The 24605-nt window shown below is 32.4% G+C and overlaps 2 protein-coding genes and 1 long non-coding RNA gene across 9 annotated transcripts; all 3 read right to left on the bottom strand.

Moving 5' to 3' along the window:
* Window positions 1-210: 210 nt before the first annotated feature.
* LOC122603412 (probable fructokinase-7) lies at window positions 211-2561 on the bottom strand. Of its 2 annotated transcripts, none has more exons than XM_043776103.1 (7): window positions 2399-2561; window positions 1595-1770; window positions 1296-1508; window positions 1002-1199; window positions 787-927; window positions 585-701; window positions 211-484 (listed from the first exon to the last, which is right to left on the bottom strand). In XM_043776103.1, exons 1-7 carry the CDS (start codon window positions 2418-2420, stop codon window positions 353-355), a joined length of 999 nt encoding a protein of 332 aa, XP_043632038.1. In that variant the 5' UTR covers window positions 2421-2561; the 3' UTR covers window positions 211-352. The 2 variants fall into 2 exon arrangements, with proteins under 2 accessions (XP_043632038.1, XP_043632039.1); XM_043776104.1 differs by having other exon boundaries at window positions 1595-1710; window positions 2399-2560.
* A 4557-nt stretch (window positions 2562-7118) lies between these two features.
* LOC122604967 (transcription factor bHLH118-like) lies at window positions 7119-9061 on the bottom strand. The gene is made up of 3 exons (XM_043777822.1): window positions 8693-9061; window positions 7910-8308; window positions 7119-7196 (listed from the first exon to the last, which is right to left on the bottom strand). The coding sequence occupies exons 1-3, from the start codon at window positions 9059-9061 to the stop codon at window positions 7119-7121; spliced, it is 846 nt and encodes a 281-aa protein (XP_043633757.1).
* A 4246-nt stretch (window positions 9062-13307) lies between these two features.
* On the bottom strand, window positions 13308-20295 carry LOC122603536. 6 transcript variants are annotated; one of them, XR_006324469.1, is made up of 5 exons: window positions 20098-20295; window positions 16171-16699; window positions 14814-15093; window positions 14359-14546; window positions 13308-13757 (listed from the first exon to the last, which is right to left on the bottom strand). It is a non-coding gene; the product is annotated as an uncharacterized LOC122603536 (long non-coding RNA). The 6 variants fall into 6 exon arrangements; XR_006324470.1 differs by having other exon boundaries at window positions 16171-16271; window positions 20098-20283; XR_006324472.1 differs by lacking the exon at window positions 16171-16699 and having other exon boundaries at window positions 20098-20116.
* Between the last annotated feature and the right edge of the window lie 4310 nt (window positions 20296-24605).

Raw genomic sequence — 24605 nt, 5'->3', positions numbered from 1 at the left:
TGTCTCTAACATGTCTGAATCAGAAAAAAAAAAAAATATCGAGATACACATTGTTTACGTCAACAACTCCTTATAAACTTTCATTAACGCATTGTTTTCGGAAAGGGACAGGGCCAGGGCCCATGGTAGAACCTAGAAATACGATCAATGCGGGACACTTTTTTATTTTTAACGACCACATAGTGAACACTTTAAATACGTACATATATGTTAAACACAAAACATAAATGTTACAAGTATATTTCTTATTAATCTGTTCTGTTGCAGAATTCCTTGGTTACAATAACTATTGTTACATTAATTTCAACTATTTGTAGGACAAACTCCAACATTACTATAACCATTACATAAATCAGCTTTGCTGTTTTAGGATATGTTGAACTTCCTCTTTTGTTGGCATAGCGGGTATTGCTCCTTTCTTGGTTACAACAACCGCTCCACATGCGTTTGCAAATTGAAGAGCTTCTCTTAGTCGTTTCTCATCCTGTTCAAACACAACGGTCACAGATCACACATAATAACAACATATACTTTGTCCAAGAATTATGTCAAAAGGATATATATATATATAGCACTTAACTTACCTCATATAGACTTGTATCAGAAGCCAAAACGCTCAAAATCCCACCAACAAAAGCATCCCCGGCACCTGTAGTATCAACAGGCTTCACTTTCACACCCTGAACTCTGCCCTTAAATCGCTGCAAACACATTTTGTAACCTTTAATGATCTGTTTTCTGATGCAAATTAACGTTTAATTACCAAAAAAAAATGTAGAGTCTTGCCTTAGTGTAATATCTACAACCTTTGGCTCCTTCGCTAACTAAAAAGAGCTTAAGATTCGGATGAAAGAGCTTCTTCAACACCACATCATCATTGTATGCATCATCACCACCGGTCAAAAACGTAATTTCCTCCTCACTGACCTACCAATTAAGTTCTTACTGATCATTTATATGATGTTGATTATGACTTGTAAAATACCCCTAAATATTTATACCTTAATTATGTCTGCCTGGTTCCACACGCTCATTATACCCTCTCTGGCAGCATCTTCTGATGGCCATAATGGTAATCTCAAATTCACATCATAAGAAAGGATGCTACCGGATTTCTTGGCTATGGCCATTGCAGCTAAATGTGTTGACTTACATGGCTCATGTATCAAACTAATCGAACCAAAATGGAATATCTTTGCCTTCATTTAAGTGAAACATGAAATAATTAGTAGATGTTACTTGAGGAGGACCAAAGAGATATAAACAATCATTGATAAATGAAACTGTTTGCAAACCTGTTTGATAAGGTTTACATCAAGTTCTGATTCTTGAAGCAACATATCTGCACTAGGATTTCTGAAAAACAAAAATTCCCTCTCTCCATCGGATTTTAGAGTAACGAAAGATAATGCTGTTCTTGCCTTTTGATCAAACCTCATGCCAGAGTTGTTTACTTTGTTTACCTTCAATATGTTAGCCAACATGTAGCCAAATTGGTCATCACCCACCTAGCAAAAAAATTTATCAGTCAATAACTAATAGTAACTCATTAATTACAGAATTTATAGAAGAACTTTACGCAGTATTATTATACTTTGCCTATAAATGCTGAAGAACCTCCCAATCTTGATATACAAACAGCAACATTAGCAGGAGCACCGCCGGGAGCTTTCTCAAACATTGGCGCTTCTGCAAGTGAAACTCCAGAAACTGATGGCACGAAATCGATCAACATTTCGCCAAAGCATACCACAAGTGAGTTCATTGCCTCTATAGGTTTCATTAGTGAAACAGGGGAAGAGTTCATTTATTAATTGTATGAGTTCAAGTAAATATATAAAAAAAAATAAGCACGAAACGGTGAATAATGTCAATGTATTTTTCTTGGATGATTTGTACGCCACCATTTTTAACCGTACACCCCCAAATGTGCTTTAGAGTGTTATATTGTACAATACCGTGAAGCACGTTTAATCATACACCAATGGTGGTGTACGGCTAAAAGTAGATAGTATAGATCACTACCCATTTTTCTGTATGTACATGTACGGATTAATAATACACAGCAGAGTTTTCACTTTTCACATAATACACATCAGACTTTATAGCTTCGATACAATCATCATAAGTTGTATATATCTTTGTCTAATTGTCCAACAAAAAATAGAAAATAAACAATCTATATTTACCATATTGCCTCTAATTCATTATTGTCCCATATTATATAATTAACCAATGATCCAATACAGAAATTAAGGCCATCATATCATCATAATCATATTTTAATTAACATAATCATATTCATTTGCATCTTGCATGGTAAAAAAGAAGAAAAACGTATCGGAGTACGTAATACACAAGAAATTAAAGAGTACGTAAAGACATATATAGGAAGAACCTGAAGCTGGGTCTCTTGCCATTTGAGGGTTGTAAAAGTTAAGCAGTAAAGATCAAAATGTTATGGGTATATTCAAGAAATATAAAGGGTGAAACAAGAATTATTGTTAAAAAGATGAATTATTACAATTGTGGAAAAAAAGGTACTAAAGTAAAGAAAGGTGAGGTGGTGAATATTGGAAGAAAAAATGGGTATAGAATGTTTGGTCAAATAAATGGACCGACACAATAGCAGATATTTTAAACTTTTTCTTTTTCAGGTTCTTGTAAAACTAGACACGCGTCTCATTCTCGAGTACAAAAGCATTCAGCATCGACGATCGACTCATGGACAACATGGATATATATTGCACCTTTTATTATTTTAGTTATTATTTTTAGGGTAGTGATATCCTCACTATACTTTTCAGTCATCCACAACATATGTATATATTTTACTGCACAGTGTATAACTATGTAAAACAATGATTGTTGTGGATGACTAATTTGTGTTGTGAGGATATCATTTTCCTTATTTTTAGTTTTAAGTCTTCAAAACATACGCGGTTGAATTATCTTTAATTAAATAAAATACTTTTTGATTTTTTTAAATTTGTTGATACGTACGTACACATACATCGTATTTTTTTAATATGATCAAATTTTCAATAATACTAAAAATATCATTAATCGGGGTATATCTATTAAGCATAGTATATTCAAATTTGACTATTATATTTTTTTATTATACTAAAATTAATACAGTTGCCAGTTTGCCACCTACCAATTAATGTCATGTGATCGTGTAAAGGTAAAAAGTTCAAGTTTGTAAAATCCCGACTTAGGAGTTTAATTAATTTGCACAATAAATTATTTGTTGTTTACATTTGAGAAAACTTAAGCAAAAGAGAAGGAAACCTTGGATTACTTGAACATATATGTACGGATCTTTATTTGTAATCGGACAACTATGCCAAAAGGTGGAATTTTTTGTACGGATACGAAAATTTTCAAGCGATGTGATGTAACTACGAACATTAGTCTGGAAATTTGTAAAAGTGCGAAAAACGATGTCTAAGATACCGGTCTTACGATTTCCGGGCAAAGCCGGTGTCTTAGACACCGGTCTTACCTTATGTGGCAATCCAACTCATTTTTCTGTCGTCAAAGAGGCCGGTTTAAATGTGATTTATTCATTCCTGCCAAAGATGGTGTCTTGGACACCGACTTTAATCCATTGTTACCAAGACCGGTGTCTTAGACACCGATTTTAACATTACGTGTCAATGTCCCAGACCAGTGACTTTGGTCTTTAACTGAAATCCGGTGTGTGGAATGCCGCTCTTCGCTTCTTAATTTGATCGGATTATTTTTGTTGCACTTGAGTTGTCGTGTGTTGTTCCAATTTTTTCCGGCCGGTTAGTTTGAAAAGAAAAAGGTTGAAGAAGATAAAGTCATAATGTTGGTACAGTATATGCTTACAAGTTCGATGGGTGAAAAATATATATATATAATATTAGGATTACTTACAAGGTGGGTAAGTCAAGTATTCAACAGTTGTAGCCCGTAGGTTTCTATGTAGTATTTTTAAATTATTATAGTAATGCTTTACATAAAAATTATTATACTACTAATTTTATTAAATGTCTTGATACAAAAAACCAAGCAATAAAATTAAATTTGTTAAATGCCCTTATTCAGAAAAAATTAATAGTTAATTACAGAAATTGTCCTTATCGTGGTACTCAGCTTGCAAGTTTCATCCCTAATTTTCAAATATTACAGTTTTAGTCCAAAAAACTTGGCTCCGTCAACAGTTTTAGCCCTGGGCATAAACGTCTGCTTAAAACCATGTCACGTGATTCACACGTGATTGGTAATCTCGTAAATTGGCTTAATAATACCCAGAGTTAATTACAGAAATCGTCCCTGTCGTAGACGGTCACTTGCAACTTTCATCCCTAACTTTCAAAAAATTACAATTTTGGTCCAAAATTTTTATCCTCAATCTATATGAAAAGAAACATTTACAAAAAAAAAAAAAAATAATAAAAAATAAAAAAATCTAATTATCCAATTTCTTCTATTTCTATCAGATATAAATTCACAAACAATCTTAACTCACACCCTACTCTCTTTTTGAAAACTAGAGATTCAAACTCTCTTGGATTTAAGTGTTTATGGGTTTTAAGTAATTGATATATTTTTTTTACTTAGTTTTATTTTTGTTTTGACAACTTATAAAAACAGAGAAAGAGCTAAGAATAATATAGATGGTGAGATTTTTCTAAGATTTTTTTTTTTTTGTGAATTAATTGTATATAAAGAATATATCTAATATATATAATTATATATTATGTTTGTATACAGATCATGTATTGATATGAAAGTAATGAAATTTGGAGTTTCATTAAATGTTAGATTAAATTTGTGTTTGATTTTAGATCTGGGATTGTATATGTGATATATGTTATGCATTAGAAATCCAGATGATTTTGCGTTTAATTTTATTTTAGATCTTGGACCAAAAATGTAATTTTTGAAAGTTAGGGATGAAAGTCACAAGTGACCGCCCACAACAGGGACGATTTCTGTAATTAACTCTGAGTAATATTAAGCCAATTTACGAGATTACCCATCACGTGCAAATCACGTGACTTGATTTTAAACGGACGTTTATGGCCAGGACTAAAACTGTTGACGGAGCAAAGTTTTTTGGACTAAAACTGTAATTTTTGAAAGTTAGAGATGAAACATGCAAGCTGAGTACCACGACAGGGACGATTTCTGTAATTAACTCAAAAATTAAATACCCTTCTATGTCAGTTGCTATATCTTTGATTTTTAATACGAGTACCTTTTTTCTTTATATGATGCTACCATCCATTACATGTATATGATCGATAACAAGACAGGTTACAACTAAGAAAAACTTGTTAATTAATGTATAGAAAATAAAAAGAATCAATAAATATAGTACGCACTCCATACACATATATATCGATAGTAAAATAATATTTATCCTAACTTCTTTTATTATCTAGTCCACTTTTTTGTGCACAAGATCTATACACACATATCCATGACTTTTTCATCTTCAAGGCATCAACCTTTGTCATTTCCACCTCGCCGGCCGGAATATTTGTACAGAAAAATATGGTTTTAAGACCGGTGTCTAAGACACCGGCTTTGGCAGGCAAGTACAGAAAGAATCCGGCATCTAAGATACCAGCTTTGGGTTCAAAAGTGAAGACAAGTCACGTAAGGTAAGACCGGTGTCTAAGACACCGGCTTTGCCCGGAAATCTTAAGACCGGTGTCTTAGACACCGTTTTTCGCACTTTTACAAATCTCCAGACTAATGTTCGTAGTTACACCACATCGCTTGAAAATTTTCGTATCCGTACAAAAAATTCCAAAAGGTGTAAGTTGGCACTAGTTCATTTATATGATACCGTGCACTGATTAAGGGTTCATGACCATCTCCAGGTTCACTTCAATCTTGAATGGATCCAATATACGTCGTGATTTCAACGCTAGCTGAAAGCCATTGGTTCCATAATAGTTACTTTCTTGGCCGGCTAATTAACCTAGCTCCAAGTTAAACAAAATATATACTATACATTAAATTAATCGGAACCAAACCAAAATGCGCGTACGTTTTGCACCACATGTTACACAACAAAATAACAAGTTCATAATGTTCAAAAGATATCACAGATTATCTAATTTGAGTAAATTGGGAAAAGTTTACCCATGTGTCGTACGTGTATAATTAACTTCAATTCACCATTAAATCCTAATGTATAAAAATTTCAAAGTTTGTTTAATTATATATGGTGTGACGTACTTAATATATTGGTATCAGAACTGGACCAAAATTAATATATGGTGTTTAATCAAACTTTACAATTAATATAGGCTGGGTAGATGCTAGTTTGTAGATTAGCGCATACAAGAGTAATAATTTTGGTAAAGTTTGATTATACACTACTTCAATATAAATACACTACAAAAAATTTGTCGTTTGTACGCACCACTTTTTAAAAATGCGAAATTTTTAGGTTGTTCGCACTTAAAAATGTGTACTAATAGTCTACACTAAAAAATGGGGAAAAAGTTACAAGTTTCACATTTAAAAATCCGAATAAAACTTTTACACATGCACTAACAAGTGTGTAAAATATTAAATTTGTACACACTTTTAAATGTAATAAAGATAATTTCTTCGCGGGTAATTTCTACGCATTATAAAAATCATTTCTTCGCATGTAATTTTTACATAAGTGCGAAGAAATCGTCCGCGAAGAAATGATCTCCACACTTATAAGTGTGTAAAGTATAAAATTTGTACACACTTATTAGCGTGAACATTTTTCTTCACACTTTTAAATGTGAAGCTTGTAGCTTTCTTCGCACTTTTTAATGTAGACTAGTTATACACATTTTTAAGTGCGAAGTATTCAACAAATTTTACACACTTTTCAAAAGTATGCAGAATAAAGTGTGTAGAAATGATTAATTTGTTGTAGTGATATTATTATATATCACTTGGGAAACTTGCACGCATGTACATATAACAAAAAGGATTACAAGAACATGATGAACCACAAATCACACACTCAATTAATTTATGTTTGTTCATCAAATCAATTAAGCCATAACTGATCATTATGATCTTGAGCTCAAGCAAGCAAATTAATTTACCTTAACTAGCTAGCTCCACAATATTCTTGAAATTCATCAGTAGTTATTATTAGCAATGGCAGTTAATTTTTGTTGCAACAAGGGGAGATCAGTCGATGTTGCATCATTCACCAGCTGCATGCAAAAACACTTGCTGATCATATATATATATATATATATATATATAGTGAAAAGTTATTTTGAGAACTCTTTTTTTTACGAGAACCTTTGAGAACTTTTCAAATTAAGCCCAACCGATGATTATTCTTTACATGAAAATTGTTTTTTGATTGTTTTCTGAATAACTTATGTGTAATTTTGAAGTTTATAATTGTCTGGAGACATGAATTATCATCCGTTATACAATTATGTGGAGATTTGGATTCTTGATCACATGTGCACGAATATTGCTATGATTACATGTGATCGACTTGCATATATGTGATCATAGCAATATTCGTGCACATGTGATCAAGAATCCAAATCTCCACATAATTGTATAATGGATGATAATTCATGCCTCCAGACAATTATAAACTTCAAAATTATACATAAGTTATTCAGAAAACAATCAAAAAACAATTTTCATGTAAAGAATAATCATTGGTTGGGCTTGATTTGAAAAGTTCTCAAAGGTTCGCGCAAAAAAAAGGTTCTCAAAATAACTTTACCCTATATATATATATATATATATATATGAATGCTAGCTAGTTAGATATTCGATTATATATATATGTTCGATCTTCTATATAGAGAATAAATAAACAGTGCATGGGAATTGAAGTAATTAGTACTACTTCATATATATCGTACGATCAATTAATTAATTAAGGAACTAATTAATTTACCTCTTCATCAATCTGGATAGAGTGGAGCAACCGATTGCTTACTCTAGTACATGTGAATGTATTAACATTAAGATGACCATCTTTAGAAATCGATTTTAGTACCCTGGAAAGAGGGAACCCCTCTTCTAGCAAGCAACTATTAATCAGAATCTGAATTCCCCCATGATCACAATAACTAACAGAGACTGTATTATTATTACCATTATTATTATAAGGCAGCACATTATGATTCACAAGTATGCTACTTTTTTTACTACTAGTAGTAGTCCCATGATTACTGCATTTTTCCACAATTTTCTTGAGCTTGTCTCTCTTGACATTCAGGACTTTGATGTTCTCCTGCATATCTTTGATGTACTTCACTGCCTGATGCATATGATCCGATGTAGATCGCTTTCCCTAATTGTAATTAAACCAGGATTATTATTCAACAACAAAATCATTTAGGGTTCCATTTCTTTTTAACTCAATCTTAAGATTCATATTGATTGACACAATTGATAATTAATCAAGAATTAATAATGCATAGAAAGTAATTAAGCTAGCAAGTTATAAGATATATAATAGCTCACAACAAATCATATTACATTTGTTCACACTTTTAGGTAAGTGTGAATAAATTAAAATTTTTGACACGCTTTTTAGTGTGTAGAAATATATTTAAAAAAAAGTGTGTGAAAATTTCTTCATACTAAAAAGTGTGTACAAATAAAAGTTCACACTTTTTAGTGTGAACTTTCATAATTAATTTGTCACACCCCATTAGTGGAGCGCTCCACGTACCTTGACAAATTCGAGGGGAAGAAGACCACGAAGGGAAGCATAAAGTTTAGCCATATCTTGTCTACGCTGTCTCTCGATCTGTTTATGAACCAACTTTCTTTGTGTGTTAATTTCTTCTTTAAAATCATCAACTACTACTCCTTCATTCGTTGTTGAATTAGGTTTTGAAGAAGAAGAAGAAGAAGAAGGATCTCCATGCCGTTTCCTAGCCTTACCGAGTACTACTGATTTATTTGAAGAAGAAGAATTAGTTCCCTCCATGCCGGCGATTTCTTTTTGTTGATTTGTTGCCGGTTGTTGGAAGGAAATTGAGGAGGAGGAAGGAATCCTACGAAAGACCAGCTCATCATTTAGCTGGAAAGAAAACATATCAATAGTATAGGAGATACTCTTTATTTGATTGATTATAATTAAGCCCACCAGGATTTGATCAACCACTGTATCCAAATTATATATATGTGTATAATAAATTATTAGTACATCTTAAATAGTATTTATAGTGATGAAGTGATTGATACCTCTCCTAATTATATGATCCTCAACGGTAGGGACGGGCCATATAGTAATCAAGATTTCTTGAAATCTTTCCTCTTTTTTAATTAAGTACGGATCAGTATTATATATTTACTAGTGTTCAGCCCGTTCAATGAACGGGTATTCTTAAAATATATTAATCAAAGCTAAAAAATTGGAATTTAAATATATTAAATAGATAACGAAATCAACTTGAAAATTTGCTAGCTAAATAGCCACTCCATCGGTCAAAATATTCCTAAAATTTATCGTAAATCCCAAGGGTTAATATAGGTTACAAATACAAAATTTGATATATAATATTTAGATTAGTTAAGTCATATATCATAACTTAATCAATACGAAAACTATATAAAGAAGAAACATACGAAAATTAATTCTATATAAATATTGATTCCAGGTTACCCATTTTTTTAACTTAATTAAATAATGATTAATTATATGCAAAGTATACAAAAAGAACAAACTCTTTTGTAATTGATCGTAGCTTAAATTAATTATTTTAGATTGGGGTTAAAGTATAAATTGGTGATGGAAAACCAAAAAGTGTAAATTAATTTAAATAAATATTAAAAAAAATAAAAGTTAATAAGAAGGAAGGATTAGGCTAAAAGATGTGGATTAGGGTGCCAAGTATACCCTAACCCTCTTTTAATTATATTCTATATTATATTATTATTTTATATATATATATATATATATATATTAAAACATTAAGAATCTTAGCCTTCTAAAGCTTTCTTTTAATCTAAACCTAATTTTAAATATTGTCAAATAGGATTTTATCCTACGTGGCATCTCCATATATTTTTTACAATATATTTATTTTATAACCTTTATTTATTTTCAAACTAATCTATTTTATTTTATTAAATATAATATAATATATTAATCATAATTATATACACAAGATAAAAAAATAATATCGAAACTCATATTAAAAAAAAAAGTAGTAACGTACATGCATCTACTAAATTGGCACACATATCTGACAAAAATAATATTATTTATTAAAATATATACAACTTAATGATTTTCTCTTATTTATCTTATTGGGTTTTTTTTACTTATTCGTATTGTATTTATGTGTATTTCATATGACTAAATTTATGTGTATTTTATATGACTAAATTTTTGTCATGTTTGGTTTTTTACTTTGTACATATTATTACGTTTGATGAATAGATAACATGCTACATTATCGATTTACGTTTGATTTGTTGTAGTGTTAATCTATAAGGTGAATACATTTTTATGCGATTTATGGCTACACAAATGGTGTTGTTGATGATATCAAAATATCTTAGGTTAAATGTTCTTAGAAGGGATGTGTAATCACTATAGTAGGTTAAGTGACTGTGCTATCGACATGTCCGAAAAAACAAAAGGTGACCAGAGTGATACATGAATTAACCATGAACTATAACATAATCAATTTTTACATAATAAACCTATAGAATAACTATTTATTAATGTATAAAATCTTTTTAGCTAGCCGCGCATCGCGCAAGATAAAATACCTAGTATATAGATATATAGATAGATAGATAGATATTTGTATAAATAATTTAGAATCATGCCTGCCGCCACTCAAATATCATTTTTAATTAATTCCTATATTTTTATGGGTCAAAAATTGAAGAATATATACAATCTTTAAACTCTTAGTAATAAACGAAAGCTTCATTAAATCATCTTTTCCTAAACTTAGTGTTATTTGGATTTTAACTAAACAATACACGTTAATTAATAGCTTAGTTAAGTTACGTATATGAAGAAAAAAAAAAGTAATTGCTCAGTGCCGCCTTCTGCGGATTTTGAGCCCCAATACCTCAACGGTGTATGGGGGAGATTAAGATGTAGACAGACCTTACCTCTACCTAAGTAGAGAGGCTGTTTCCAGTTTCTACCTAAATGGTAGAAAAGACCCTCCAACCTTTGCATGGGATGAGGATCGAACCCATGACCTCTGTCTCCAGAGGCAAGAGTGTTTACCACTGATCCAACTATGCTGCTTAAGTTACCTATATGAAGACTTGAAAGGAATTTGATGAAAAAATGTATTAAATAATTGTATACTTATTATAAAATTTCAGAGGTGGGTTTTCAATGTGAAAAAATACAAATTTTTTATATACATTAATTAAGCAACACCCTAATTAAAGACTTAATTTAATACTTTTCATATATTTTAAAAAACGAGAAAAAGAGATGAACATAAAAAAGAAAAAGAAAAGAAAAAAAAAGATGAAGTTAGACTTTTATTTTTATTATTCTCATTTTCATGAAAAAGAGTTTTCTTTGAAGCCTTTGGGGTCAGAAGGGCTGAGAGTTCAACCCTCTTCATGCAACAAATAGAATATGGTTTAATATTACAACCTGAAATTGGAATTTCATAATCAGTTAAAGAAAAGTAAGTTGTGTACGACGATGGCCCTTTTCGATTTTAGTTCGATCAGTTTCATCATGTCATCCTCATCTTATCATTTATAAATTGATTTTCTACCAACACATTTTACCAATAATAACTCTGCACTTCCTCGTGACTTTGTACATTTATAATTATTCAATCATTAATCAAATTAAATTTAAAATAAATGATTTGAATTGATTGGAACATGTTTGCTTGTCTTTTCCCTCTTCTCCATTTCGTCGCAAAAATCATAAGAGAAGAAAAGTTCACAGAAAGTTGAGAAGTAGTACGCCCGGTTCACCAGACTTAAGTAATGAAGCTCATCCTATTTAAAAGCAATGAGGGTGTGATTGTGTGTCACTTAAGTGACATGGTGTCGGCTTGAAAGCAAAGAGAGGCCCCTTGTTAGCAACACATTTGACTAAGAAATTGAAACCTTCATTCATATAGATGATTTAGCTTAAACTAGTAAGGTACTTGCAATGTAGCAGTGATGGTAGTGGTGGTGGTGGTGACGACACTCTGATGGTGAGGACGACGGATGTTGAAGGCGACGATTATTGGTGGTGATGACAGTGTTAAGTGGTATAAATTGAAATTTTTAAATAAATAAAATAAGAATTTAGAGTATAAATTAAAAGGAAATTGAGTACTTTAAATAACTCTTTTCATTTTAGTTATTTTCAATGTAACTTTCTTACAACTATCCTAAAATAAAGGGAGACTTAGGATTTTTATAAAAAAGATAGATTTAATTGTAGGCCATAGTTGATTTTGCACAAGTAAAGTTATTATAATTAAGAAGAAGAACGTGATTACTATTAATATATATATATATATATATATATATTTATAGGGGAAGTGAGTATGGGGTTGTCCCCCATCTAAACTTAGATGGGAAACCCCTCACAATTTGGTTCTTTAATCCATAAATATCATAGGGGCCCCATCATTTGTTTAAAATACATATATTATTAAAATATTTGTGTGTGAGTGGTTCTCCATTTAAGCTTAAATGGAGAACAACCTCATACTCACTTTTTCCATATATATATATATATGCGTTTAACTAAAATGCACATGTCATAATGTATATTTTAATGACTTGGATATAAACTTTAAACAAGTCTTTATCGTTTCTTATAAGATTAAAATGGATATAGTTGCTTTCAAATATGTTCACTTTAATACTTTTTTCATTTCCCAACTCCGAATGTTACATCCAGATAGCTGGATTAATTTGTGCCACTCTCTTGCTAACACGTACGTATTTTAACAATTCATAAATATAAACAACAATAATGTTACTCTCATATTTCTTTTTTGAATGGCCACGTTACTCATATGCTAAACATAGTAACAACTAACATATATCAACTGCCCAAACACGCATTGTCAAATGAGATCCGTTTTCCGGTTTGCCAATGTGGATTTACCGGATTTAAGCCCACGTATTATTTTTAAGCCCAATAGCTAAATTAACGGAAAATATAAAATACTAGGGGAAACCCGTGCGTTGCACCGGGCTATTTAGTAGTCTAAGTGATTCAAAGAAAATGCAATGCAACAGAAACAAACATATTTAATTCAACTAAATAAAACGATTTTTTCAAAAGCATTGACACGAACAAAAAATTAGATGTCAAAACATAAGATCAAAATCGAGGCTAAAAAAAATCCAATTGTAAATAGAAAGTGAAAGCATTCTCGAATACCTGCAGTAATTTAAACTTGTGTTCTCATTTTGTAACACTTGTTGGTACTGCTCCAAACACAGGTAATTTAAACAGGTCCCCATAGTTGGTACTACTCCAAACCTTACCCTTATAACTCCAACCCAAAAACTTGTATCCTAGCCAATTAAAGACTTGTATTCTCCTTTTGTAACACTTTTAGATACTTGACAAATTACTTTTCTACATGAAAATTCCAACTACCTGTAGCTTATTTACAATCCAAGGAGTATTTGACATTTTATCTAAGAAGTCTTGTCTTGCATCAGCAATCACCTTACATAATGCATATGCATGCCTTGATTTCTCTTGAAATTGCCTCAACATTCTCAATATATTGAAAACTAAGCTTTTGTGCATCATTGAACTGCATCAAAACAACCGTCTGAAAAATAGCCGTTATCATGTATGTGAGTGAACATGATTGAAATTCAGTTTAACTATGAGCTTTTTAGCAGTTATTAAACCCTTGACATTAAGAAGGCCATGGTGAATACAAATGCCAACGACAATAATAATCTTTTCTACTGAAACATGCCAAATTTAACTATTTGTCCAATATATAGCAGAAAATAAACATCTTTAGAGGTTGTTTTGTTTCAACTTGAAGACTTTCTCTACTTATGGGATTGTTAGTAGCTATTTAACCCTCAAAACCTATGAACAAAGGTGCAAGAATACACCTTTCAAAGTTGTTTTGTATCAGGTTGTTTTTTTTATTATAAAGTATAAAAAATCACTTACCGAACTTATAGTAAAATATCGGTTAGTTGACTTTGCAGCGACTAAAACAGAGGTTACAAAAAGCTAATGACCTTGGCACTATAGTATAAAAGCTTGAACATGACTTTTTAATCATAAAAGTAGCATGACAATAAAAAATAGCTTTACCGTATTAGGCTCCAAATTCTATAGAAAAGGTAAAGAAATTGGCCTGCATTTTTTTTATAATGGGAGGAATATTGATTTGAAGAAAGAAAATTAACCTGCATTTATTCATTTCTTGGACTTAAATTTTTTTGACATGCATTCAATGAAAGAAAGGTTTAGCGATCATATGCTAATCTTTGATGATCTCCGGCTTAGAGCTAGAACACACATATGCTGCTAAGATGTGTAAATGTTGGTATACATCACGAATATTAAATATATACCAACGGATCATAATACATCGCTGCAAAAAAACATCATTATAAACAATTTAACTCATTAAAAATGAAATGAATAAATGCAGGATATGAGTTTATAAGAATCATTAAAAATGAAAAGCCATTTACCATCCTTATATGCAACAAACACGTAGAACAATTATGAGTTTATAAGAATCATTAAAAAAACACATACCAGCCTTTAGCAACTGCTACTGGATATTATTATAGACCATTTAATTTGTCAAGTATCTATATATATATATATATATATATATGCCTTAAGATCATACCTGTAGCACTAATGCTTTCACCGGACCAGAATACCACCAGGAGGTCTTATATAGCATCTCTTTGGTGCAGTAGCTTGAAGCTGAAGGGACTAACATACAAAAACAATTTCTTTTGCAAATTGGAGTTATTTCACCATGAAATTTTAAATAGAACATTCATCAATGCCAGTATGATCCTTCTATTATTAGTGCTAAAATATATGAGATACCTTAAAGGCAACATGAAACCTACTTTGGTTTTTCATGTGAGCCGCACTTCTAACCTGTTTACCAGGCTCATCTACAATAACAAAATTCATAGTGAACAATCAGAATTCTACTAAGAAACACAGAGTAGATTATTCCCATCAAAGTTTACCTAAATCAATCGAGAAATGCTAAAACAATAATAAATACACAATAAACAATGATTTTACCTTAAAAATAAAAATACCTCATGGGTTTGGGTAAGTATATAGTAAGCATGCCGGGTGGGTTGGGTAATGGGTCAACATGGATTTGGGAGGAAACCAATCAATCTTTAAAATAAAATCGAATGGGCTGGGTTAGTCCATTGCTAGATATTTATATAGATTTACTTTGTTAATCATGATAAAAAAAAATTATTAGTATCATGATAAATCTTTAAAGAAAAATTAATAGAAATCTGTAAGCATTAATAATAACTTTTCGATAAATTTCAAACCACTCAATTTAAATATATGAACAATACCTATTTGACCCGTTTTAGATACACACAACAAAAAACAACTCAATGTGCATGTTGCGATATCTAATGACTATATCTAACCATTAATGTGCATTTGTGTGAACCAACAACTAAGAATATAAGAATTACAATACAGGACTTCGTATATGCTAAAAAACACAGTATATACTATATATAATTATGTTTACGTACATTCTAAATTGTACCTGATGGTTAGCATAAGCGATGTTAAATGCTAATGGGTCACTCATTAGTAGCTGTGTGATTTTATTCAAGTTCATGACAGGCTTCCTTTGAGGCTAGACATGTATTTGAAGGAATGTTAATGCAAACCCTACCATGACTGAAGCAGTTCCATTATAGTCCATGAAACCAGAAATGCATTGACGATGGAGATGTATGAACAAATTAGAAAGAGATGCATCAGACATCGAGATTGTCTAACACTATTTGACATGAAAAAACTTGTATATATATGACCAGATTAGAGGGAGATGCATCAGACACCAAGACAAAAAGTAACAACGAAATCCCCGACTTTTAGGCACCAAAAGCTACTATCAAACATTAAATTAACACAAACAAACTATTGTGAAAAGCAACCAAAGCAGACATATTGTCAGAATGTTAATAATAAAGACAGCCTACCAGTGTGGACTGCTACGTTCATTAAAGAAGTAGCACCAACGTCACGATTTTTGTCGCCAATCACCCTTGAAAAGCCTAATAACCTTTTTTAGCATCTCATGCTGTGAAAATTTAGAGAAACATATATAACAAAGCCAACGTCCAACATGCAAGCAGTATAGAAAAATTGGCACATTAAGAAATAAGAAGATAAACAAACAGATATGTAAAATGATATTTCTAACTGATTTGGACATATAATGGGAGACTTTTTCCCATGGTAAGAATCGTCCTCTTTAAAAATTTATTGCACTTAACACACCAAAAGAATGCATATAGAACATTCAACATATAGAAATTAGACTATACACCATAAGCACGGTCCTTCTCAAATAGGTGGTCCATAAATTAAAAACTAAACAACCTGTTTTTAATGGTGTCGTATCTAGAACTAACTACGATACAATAATACACTTTCAGATCCTATGTACACACCCAACATTCGATATTTGGGCAACAATCTCACCAGTGAGCGAGCGCAACAGAATTCCTACAAAATGCATGCCTTGATAAATGGAAGGTCAGTACAAACAATTATCTTATAGCATATCATGAGTGTGCATCTAGAGACAAACGAAAATATAAAAAAAAGTTTATTGAAAATTACAGGCTTACAAGAGCAACAGGACATGTGCATTGTCAAGAAAAAAATATAGTTGAAACAATCACCATCCAAATCAACAACCAATTAGCCTTATCGAGTAGTAATATATATTGCGTTCATAATATGTTTTCCATAAAGAGTGTTTTAAGGATCTTGTCAAAAGCCGCCAGAACGGGACAAATGAAGACTGGTCTTTGGCTAGGCAGAGGTACTACGAAGCCAAGAAAGAAGCAAAGAGGACTATTGCTATAGCAAGAGAAAGAGCGTACGAAGAGCTGTACAAGAAACTAGATTCCAAAGAAGGCAAAAACGAAATCTTCAGAATTGCTAAGGCAAGGGAGAGAAGACGTAGGGATTTAGGGGATGTCATTTATATCAAAGACGAAAGTGGACGGAGCATTGTGAAGGAGGGAGATATTAGGAAAAGATGGTAAGAGTACTTCGCCAACCTGTTTAATGGGAGAGGGTCGGGGAGAATTGAAGGAGGAGAGGTCATCACCGCACACCCAAACACACGCTACGACGACGATGATGCAACGAGGATCAGCCAAGAGGAAGTAAGGATCGCCCTAAAGAAGATGGGGAGAAACAAAGCAGTAGGTCCAGATCAAATTCCGGTTGAGGCATGGAGATGCCTGGGGGACGTGGGGATAAGCTTGTTGACAAGCCTCTTCAACAAGATTTGGACGAGAGCAAAAATGCCAGAAGAATGGAGACTTAGTGAGGTTATACCTATCTATAAGAACAAGGGGGACGTGCAGAGTTGTAGCAACTATAGGGGCATTAAACTCCTAAGTCATACCATGAAGCTCTGGGAGAAAGTGATTGAGACGAGGCTTAGAAGAGTTACGAAGGTGGCAGAGAACCAATTTGGTTTTATGCCAGGGAGGTCGACGATGGAGGCTATCCACATCACCAAAAGCCTTATGGAAAAGTATAGGGAAAGACAAAAAGCGTTGCACTGTGCCTTCCTAGATTTGGATAAGGCATACGATAGTGTACCACGAGAGCTGATCTGGAGGACGCTCCAAGCAAAAAGAGTTACTGGGAGATACATTAGTGTTATCAGGGACATGTATGATAGGGCGAGGACCGGTGTTCGAACACCGGTGGGGAGCACAGAGCTTTTCTCGGTAGAAATGGGCCTACACCAGGGTTCGGCGCTTAGCCCATACCTTTTTACATTGATCTTAGACGAGTTGTCCAGTGGCCTTCAGGAGGAACTACCGTGGTGCATGATTTTTGCCGATGACATTGCACTGATTGCGAGATCGACATAGGAGCTAAACCGTAGGTTGGAGAAATGGAGAGAAGCCCTTGAAGACAATGGTTTGTGTGTGAGCCGAGAGAAGACTGAATACCTACGATGTGACTTCGATAAATAGGGGATAAGTCAAAATGGGGATGAGGTTATTCGCATTGGGGAGCGGATATTGGGTCCGAAGGCGTCTTTTAGGTACCTGGGATCGGTGATACACAAATCGGGGGGGATAGACGAAGACGTGACAAATCGAATCCAAGCTGGATGGATGCGGTGGAGGGCAGCTTCTGGAGTCATGTGCGACAAGCGGATCCCGCTAAAACTGAAACGGAAGTTCTACAGAGTCGCTATTAGACCGGCTATGTTATACGGGTCAGAATGTTGGCCGATGACGAAAGCCCAAGCATCTCGAGTAGAGGTAGGAGAGATGAGGATGCTAAGGTGGTCTTGCGGGAAGACCCTATCAGACAGGATCCCCACAGGAGTTTTTAGAGCAGAACTTGAAGTAGGGACCATCATTAAAAAGCTAAGAGAAGGGCGTTTGAGATGGTTTGGCCATGTTAGGAGAAGGGATCGAACAGCACCACTAAGAAGAGCGGAGTCTATTCACGTCGAAGGCACACGAAGAAGAGGAAGGCCTAAGATGAGGTGGGAGGACCGATTAGCGAAGGACCTAATAGAACTTGGTTTGTCGGAGGACTTGACGTCGGATAGGACGGCCTGGAGAACTAGGATTAGAGTAGAGGATTAGGGTAGGGTTTGTCTTTTGCGGGACTTTGATCGACATCATTTTCCTATTTTGCCTTGCCTAAGGTGATTTGTGTTGGTTTGACCGGGTGAAGTAGGCCCAACTTTGGTGACTCGCCGCCAAAGAAGGCTTTGTACTGACAGGAGGAGAGGTAGGTCGACGGAGGTGGAAGGACAGAATACCGAAGGTTACGATGGTGTTTCCTGATGGAGAAGGTGGTCAGTGAGGGTAAGGCAAATGGGAATAGGTTTTTGTAGACTTTCTTCGTAGACTTTGGTTCTTGGTAACCTCCGTAGTGGTTTTGGCCTGAGTAGAGGGAGGCCAAAATCGAGGGGGGAGGTTACTCTTGGCTGCCCCAAAATGCTCTGCCCGTTGGAGGACATGACCGATGAGGGTTTATTAGAGGACTAGTACTAGTTTAGGGGTTTTGGGAGCTTGGGAGAGGACTAGGTTTAATCTAGTTAGGCGGCGTTATTAGTGTGTTTCATAGGTTGCGCACCACCCGTTATTTTAGTTTACCGTAGCGGCCTAAGGTACTCTGCTCCGTAGGTTGTTTAGAAAATAGTTTAATCCCCTTAGTTTTTAGTCATTTCTTATGTATAGGTAGGCTTTGTCTATTATGCTCTTACTTTTTATGTTGTTATTTGCGTAATATGGTTGCTAGAGTTTATGTTATGTGCTAAGGTTTTGTTACCGTACGTTTGCTACCCTTCCCGACTCGTAAGGAGGCATACCCGGCGGAACCAGCGAACAAGTATTATCGTCTTATCATGTTCTCGACAAACAGGTATAAACACTTTACCCTTTTACGGCTTTTATATCTTCCTGGCCGGAGGTCCTTATGGAAGGAGTCTCTCCACCTTTGGTAGAGGTAAGACTGTCTACAGCTCACCTCCCCCATACCCCGCGTAGGGATTGGGTACAGTTGTTGTTGTTGTTGTATAAAGAAACGATGATTTTTATGAAACGACTAAAAAAACCCATCAATTACTAATTGGTTTCAAAAAATTGGTTACAGTAAAATTTGTTTTTTTACAATTAAAAAAAGCATACTGATAAGAAAAAAAAAATTTACGCAAAATCACTGCATTAATTTTACAACCCCATAAAAACATGACTATATATGTTGCGTGATTCTCTTCATATAATATTCAAGATTTATATTTCCAAAACCCACACCAATATGAATGAAATATAGATGGAAACATACAAATAAAGATTCAACTAATATACAAAATCATTTAAACAAACAAAAATAAGGTCGGTAAAACATACCTGGAAGAAAGGATCGAATGCGATTGACAGTGGAAATAGAAAGTAGTTTGAATGGCGATGATTGATATATTGATTAGATGCATCTTATTTAGAACCCAAAATCCTTAAAGTTTAGGGATTTGAGGTTAAGATCTCCAATAGAATTGATTGGAAATATCTTGGGTTTTTTTTATATATATTGAAATAAATTATAAGTTAGAAATCTAAATTGTATGGAGATGCGTATGTATACAGATATATAGAGTTGTGGGCATAAGAGAATTAAGTGCTTATCAGTTATGTCTTTCCAATCAATAAACAAATCCAATGGTAGTTGAACTGGTAAACGTGTCTTCGGAGGTCGCCGGTTCGATCCCCCGTAGGGAGTTTTTTTAATTAAAGATTATTTAGTGTTCTATACATACTTAAGTGGACACTCCACATCAGCGTATAGGCTGCCTACGTGGCTGCTGACTTGTCACTCAGATCGTTCTGGCGATGACACGTAGGAAAAAGCTGATGTGGCGAACTCAGAGACCGTCACGTGAGCACTTTCTGATAGCCTTTTATATATATACAAGGTTTTTTACCCGCACGATGTGCGGATATTAAATTTATTTTTTAAAAGTTTTAATATTGACATTGAAATCAATAATATATATAATGTTCAACATTTAAATACCAAAAAAAAATAAACTTAGTTGAACATATTTGGAAACCTAATGGTGTTGTGCTACTTGGATAGTGAAAATTAGTTTAAATGAGATTGACAGTATCTTGTGACTGCATATTTGCTCTAAATATCGTATTTGATCAGGAATAATTGTAATTACAACCCATGTTTTTATTAAAACAATTGCTACCCATGAAAGAAATGAACCTGTATAACCCGTAACTTCAATGAATCAAATTGTGATATCATTATCTAGTTAGAAATATTTAAATTCCTATAATGAAACGATTTTGATAATATACGATTTGATTAAATGAATCCAAGATCAAAAAAGTTAGATAAAGAATATTGCCTTTAAAGGAAAAAAAAAAAGAAATATATAGAAAATTTAAACTCATATTTAAGTTTATATGGTTTTAGTTTTCTTTTTTGCATATGAGATTTGTTTCTTAAATATAAGAGATTTGGTTTCTTAAGTTTGTGTATAAATATCTTTTCTTTTTTATTTAATATTTAATGGATAAATATTGTCAAAAAAATGTGATAATGACACATAGGATAAAAACCTATATGGCAAATTTTAAAAATAGCTTTATATTGAGGAGGGTTTTAAAAGGTTAGGAATCCTATTGTTTTAATAAATATATAGATATAGATGAATTAAATATCTATCCCTACATTATATAAATCTCACCTCAAAATTTGTTAGTTATTGCCTATGTGTCATGCTTAAAAATGCAAGAAAGCCCAAAAATCATTTAAATATTGCTCCTTGGAAGGTTTACGGATTAGTTATTTTATAAGAAGTTCAAATTTTTGAAAACGGATTAGTTATACTTTATACAAGTTCAAATTTTCGAAAATTTGAATATGTAACCGTTCGTGTATTACTTGTGGCGGTTACTTCCTTGCATGTCTATGTCTATATAAGGCCACTTCCATTCAGTTTAAAGACATTTCAAAACGTAAACACATAACATATCAATTTTAGCATGGCTTCACTAAACCATGTTTCAATTAGAAATTGGCGTCTAAATAATAAGCCATGTACGATAACGGTTAGAATTTTGCAGCTATGGAAGCAACCTCTATATGGAGATGTTAATAACATAAGTAACAGTGAGATGATTCTGATGGACGAACATGTAAGTATTCATTGTTTGTGAATTTTTCTTTTTTGATTAGATTACTTTATATATTGTTTTCTATACTGTATATATATGAAGCATATCATATTGGTTAATATTTATTTTTAAAAATAGAAAAGACTGTTTTCTAATTTAATAAATTTAGTTACTTTGTTTTATGTGTTTTCATGTTATTTCTAGGTTAGTCAACTTAAATCTGTTTTTAAGTATGTAGTTTTGATCATGTAATATGTTCGACTTATGCTTTTAATGGTTTATGTTTTTAAAATAGAGTAAACATAGTAAACAGTGGCGGATGAAGTTCATATAATGCTTTTAATGGACCAAAGTAAACAGAGTAAAAAGAGTAAGCAGTTTGATCATCTAATGCTTTTAATGGACCAAAGAAGACTGTTTGTGAGAAATCCATTACTGATCCATTTACGGACTATTCTTACTTTGATACTTAAATCATCATGATCTGGATGAAGTTCATTAAATAATTTGAAAGAAGAATTCATGTTGAACGAATGTATGGATGAAAAATATTGTTTAGTTAAGAGTGGAATAAACAGTGGTATGAAGTTTATACTTAGCTATATGAATTGTTATGTATATATAAGAATCTATTTGGCATTTGGTTAAAACTTAGCAATGGGCGGCTATTTTTAAATTCAAATGGGAAGCTAAAAAACTGTAGGTATGTACAATTAAATTTTTAAAATATGCTAAATTTTAGGTCCATAAAAAGTGGGTACTAAATATATTATGAAGTTTTGGATGTATCAGACAACTACAAATTTATTTCTAAATTTGTAAAAGTTGATTCAAGTGATGAGGTATGTTCTTATGTTATAGCCGTTTATTTCGTAAACAATGTTGTAATCAGTAAATTTTAATTTATTGGGCTTTGATACGTAATAGATTTACAGCAAGAATTTGTGAGTAAATTTACTAGATGTAATGGGTATATGTATTGGGTTGTAATATATAAAATTTATCCCACTTTTTATGGACCTAAAATTTAGCATATTAAAAAATTTTAATATGTAATGGGTATACGTAATAGATTTACAGTTATTTAATAACACATTAGCAACAAAAACTGTACATGATCCCATTAGGTACCTAAAATCTAGCATATTCAAATACGTATAACTGTACATGTATATACAGTTTCAAAAATGAACTTTTAAATTTTGAAAAATACCGCTCACTTCAAACAAAAACTGTAAATACATGATCCCATTACTAACTTAAAAACACTTTGTCTTCTTGAAAGCTTTTTTTGCAATACAAGTATTTTTACGTGGTGAGGACCCATTACCTTTTTTTGCAGTTCAAGTATTTGTTTCAAACTTACGAATACAAATGAATGAAATGACATCCATTATGTTATAAGATAAGTTTGATGGTCGATCATATGGATTTTCTTTTTCTGATTTTCAAGAGTTAACTGAGATGGATTATATGGACTCAAAGTTATGTGGTGAGTTATTTCTATATTTTGATTTTATATATATGCAAGATATGATCATAAATTATATATTATTATAAACGTTACGTACAATCAGATGTAATTGGAAGAGTTGTAGATGTTGGAGATACTTTGTGTTTTAAATGGCATGAAAAAAAATTAAAGAGACTGAGTTTGGTGTTGCAAGACAAGAGGTTAGTATATGCAATTAAATTCATCGATATATACTTAATAATAATCAGTTGATCATCTAGATTTCATACTATTATGTATTCACTAATATCTTTATATTTTAACTATTTTAGTGGAAAGAAGATTGAATGTATTTTACATAATCATTATGTGGATATATATATGCGGGCTGTTCAATGTTATGAATTATCTATATTGGTTATGATATTACAATTCGTGAGAGCTCGAAATTGTGGAGGTAATGTATTTAGATTACAACTATTAGTTTTAATTATATTTAGATTATTTTTACTAAATTCGAAATGTATAATTTTGTAAGTTTAACTTAAATGTTTTTTATAGTTTTAATTACACGTGTAAATCTATTGTATGTAGGTAATATAATTATATCCGATGTTGCATATGGTACAAGATTGCTAATGGACGATAAAGTTGATGAAATTTGTTTATATGTGAAGAGATATTATACATGGGACCTAAAATTATATGAAAGTGTCCAAAAAAAAAAGATAATTCTTATATCATGAATGAATTATGCATTAAAGCTCTTAATTTATAAATACATGTAGATATCAAGCAACTACAGAAGTAACTTCATGTGATATAAGCAAAACAAAAATTCTGAATCTACATATTTATGCGTCACCAATGACTTTTGTCAAACATCGTCGATACATAACAGTGTCAGAATATGAGAATTTAAGTGAGGTATTTCTTATTTTTCGGTTATTAATTTCAATTTTTTTTAATACGATATAAATATTGAGTAAGAAATTAACCATAAATTTATACTCATTCCTAATATTATCCCTACATTATATAAATCTCACTTCAAAGTTTGTTAGTTATTGCCTATGTGGCATACTTAAAAATGCAAGAAAGCCCAAAAATCATTACAATATTGCTCCTTGGAAGGTCTACGGATTAGTTACTTTTATAAGAAGTTCAAATTTTCGAAAACATATTAGTTATGCTTTCAAGAAGTTCAAATTTTCAAAAATTTGAATATGTAACCATTCGTGTATTGCTTGTGGCGGTTACTTCCTTGCATGTCTATGTC

Source organism: Erigeron canadensis, chromosome 6 (genome assembly GCF_010389155.1).
Source record: "Erigeron canadensis isolate Cc75 chromosome 6, C_canadensis_v1, whole genome shotgun sequence".
In the NCBI taxonomy this organism is placed as follows: domain Eukaryota; kingdom Viridiplantae; phylum Streptophyta; class Magnoliopsida; order Asterales; family Asteraceae; genus Erigeron; species Erigeron canadensis.
The sequence above is the reverse complement of the archived record's forward strand: the minus strand, read 5'-3'. Positions and strand labels throughout refer to the sequence as shown.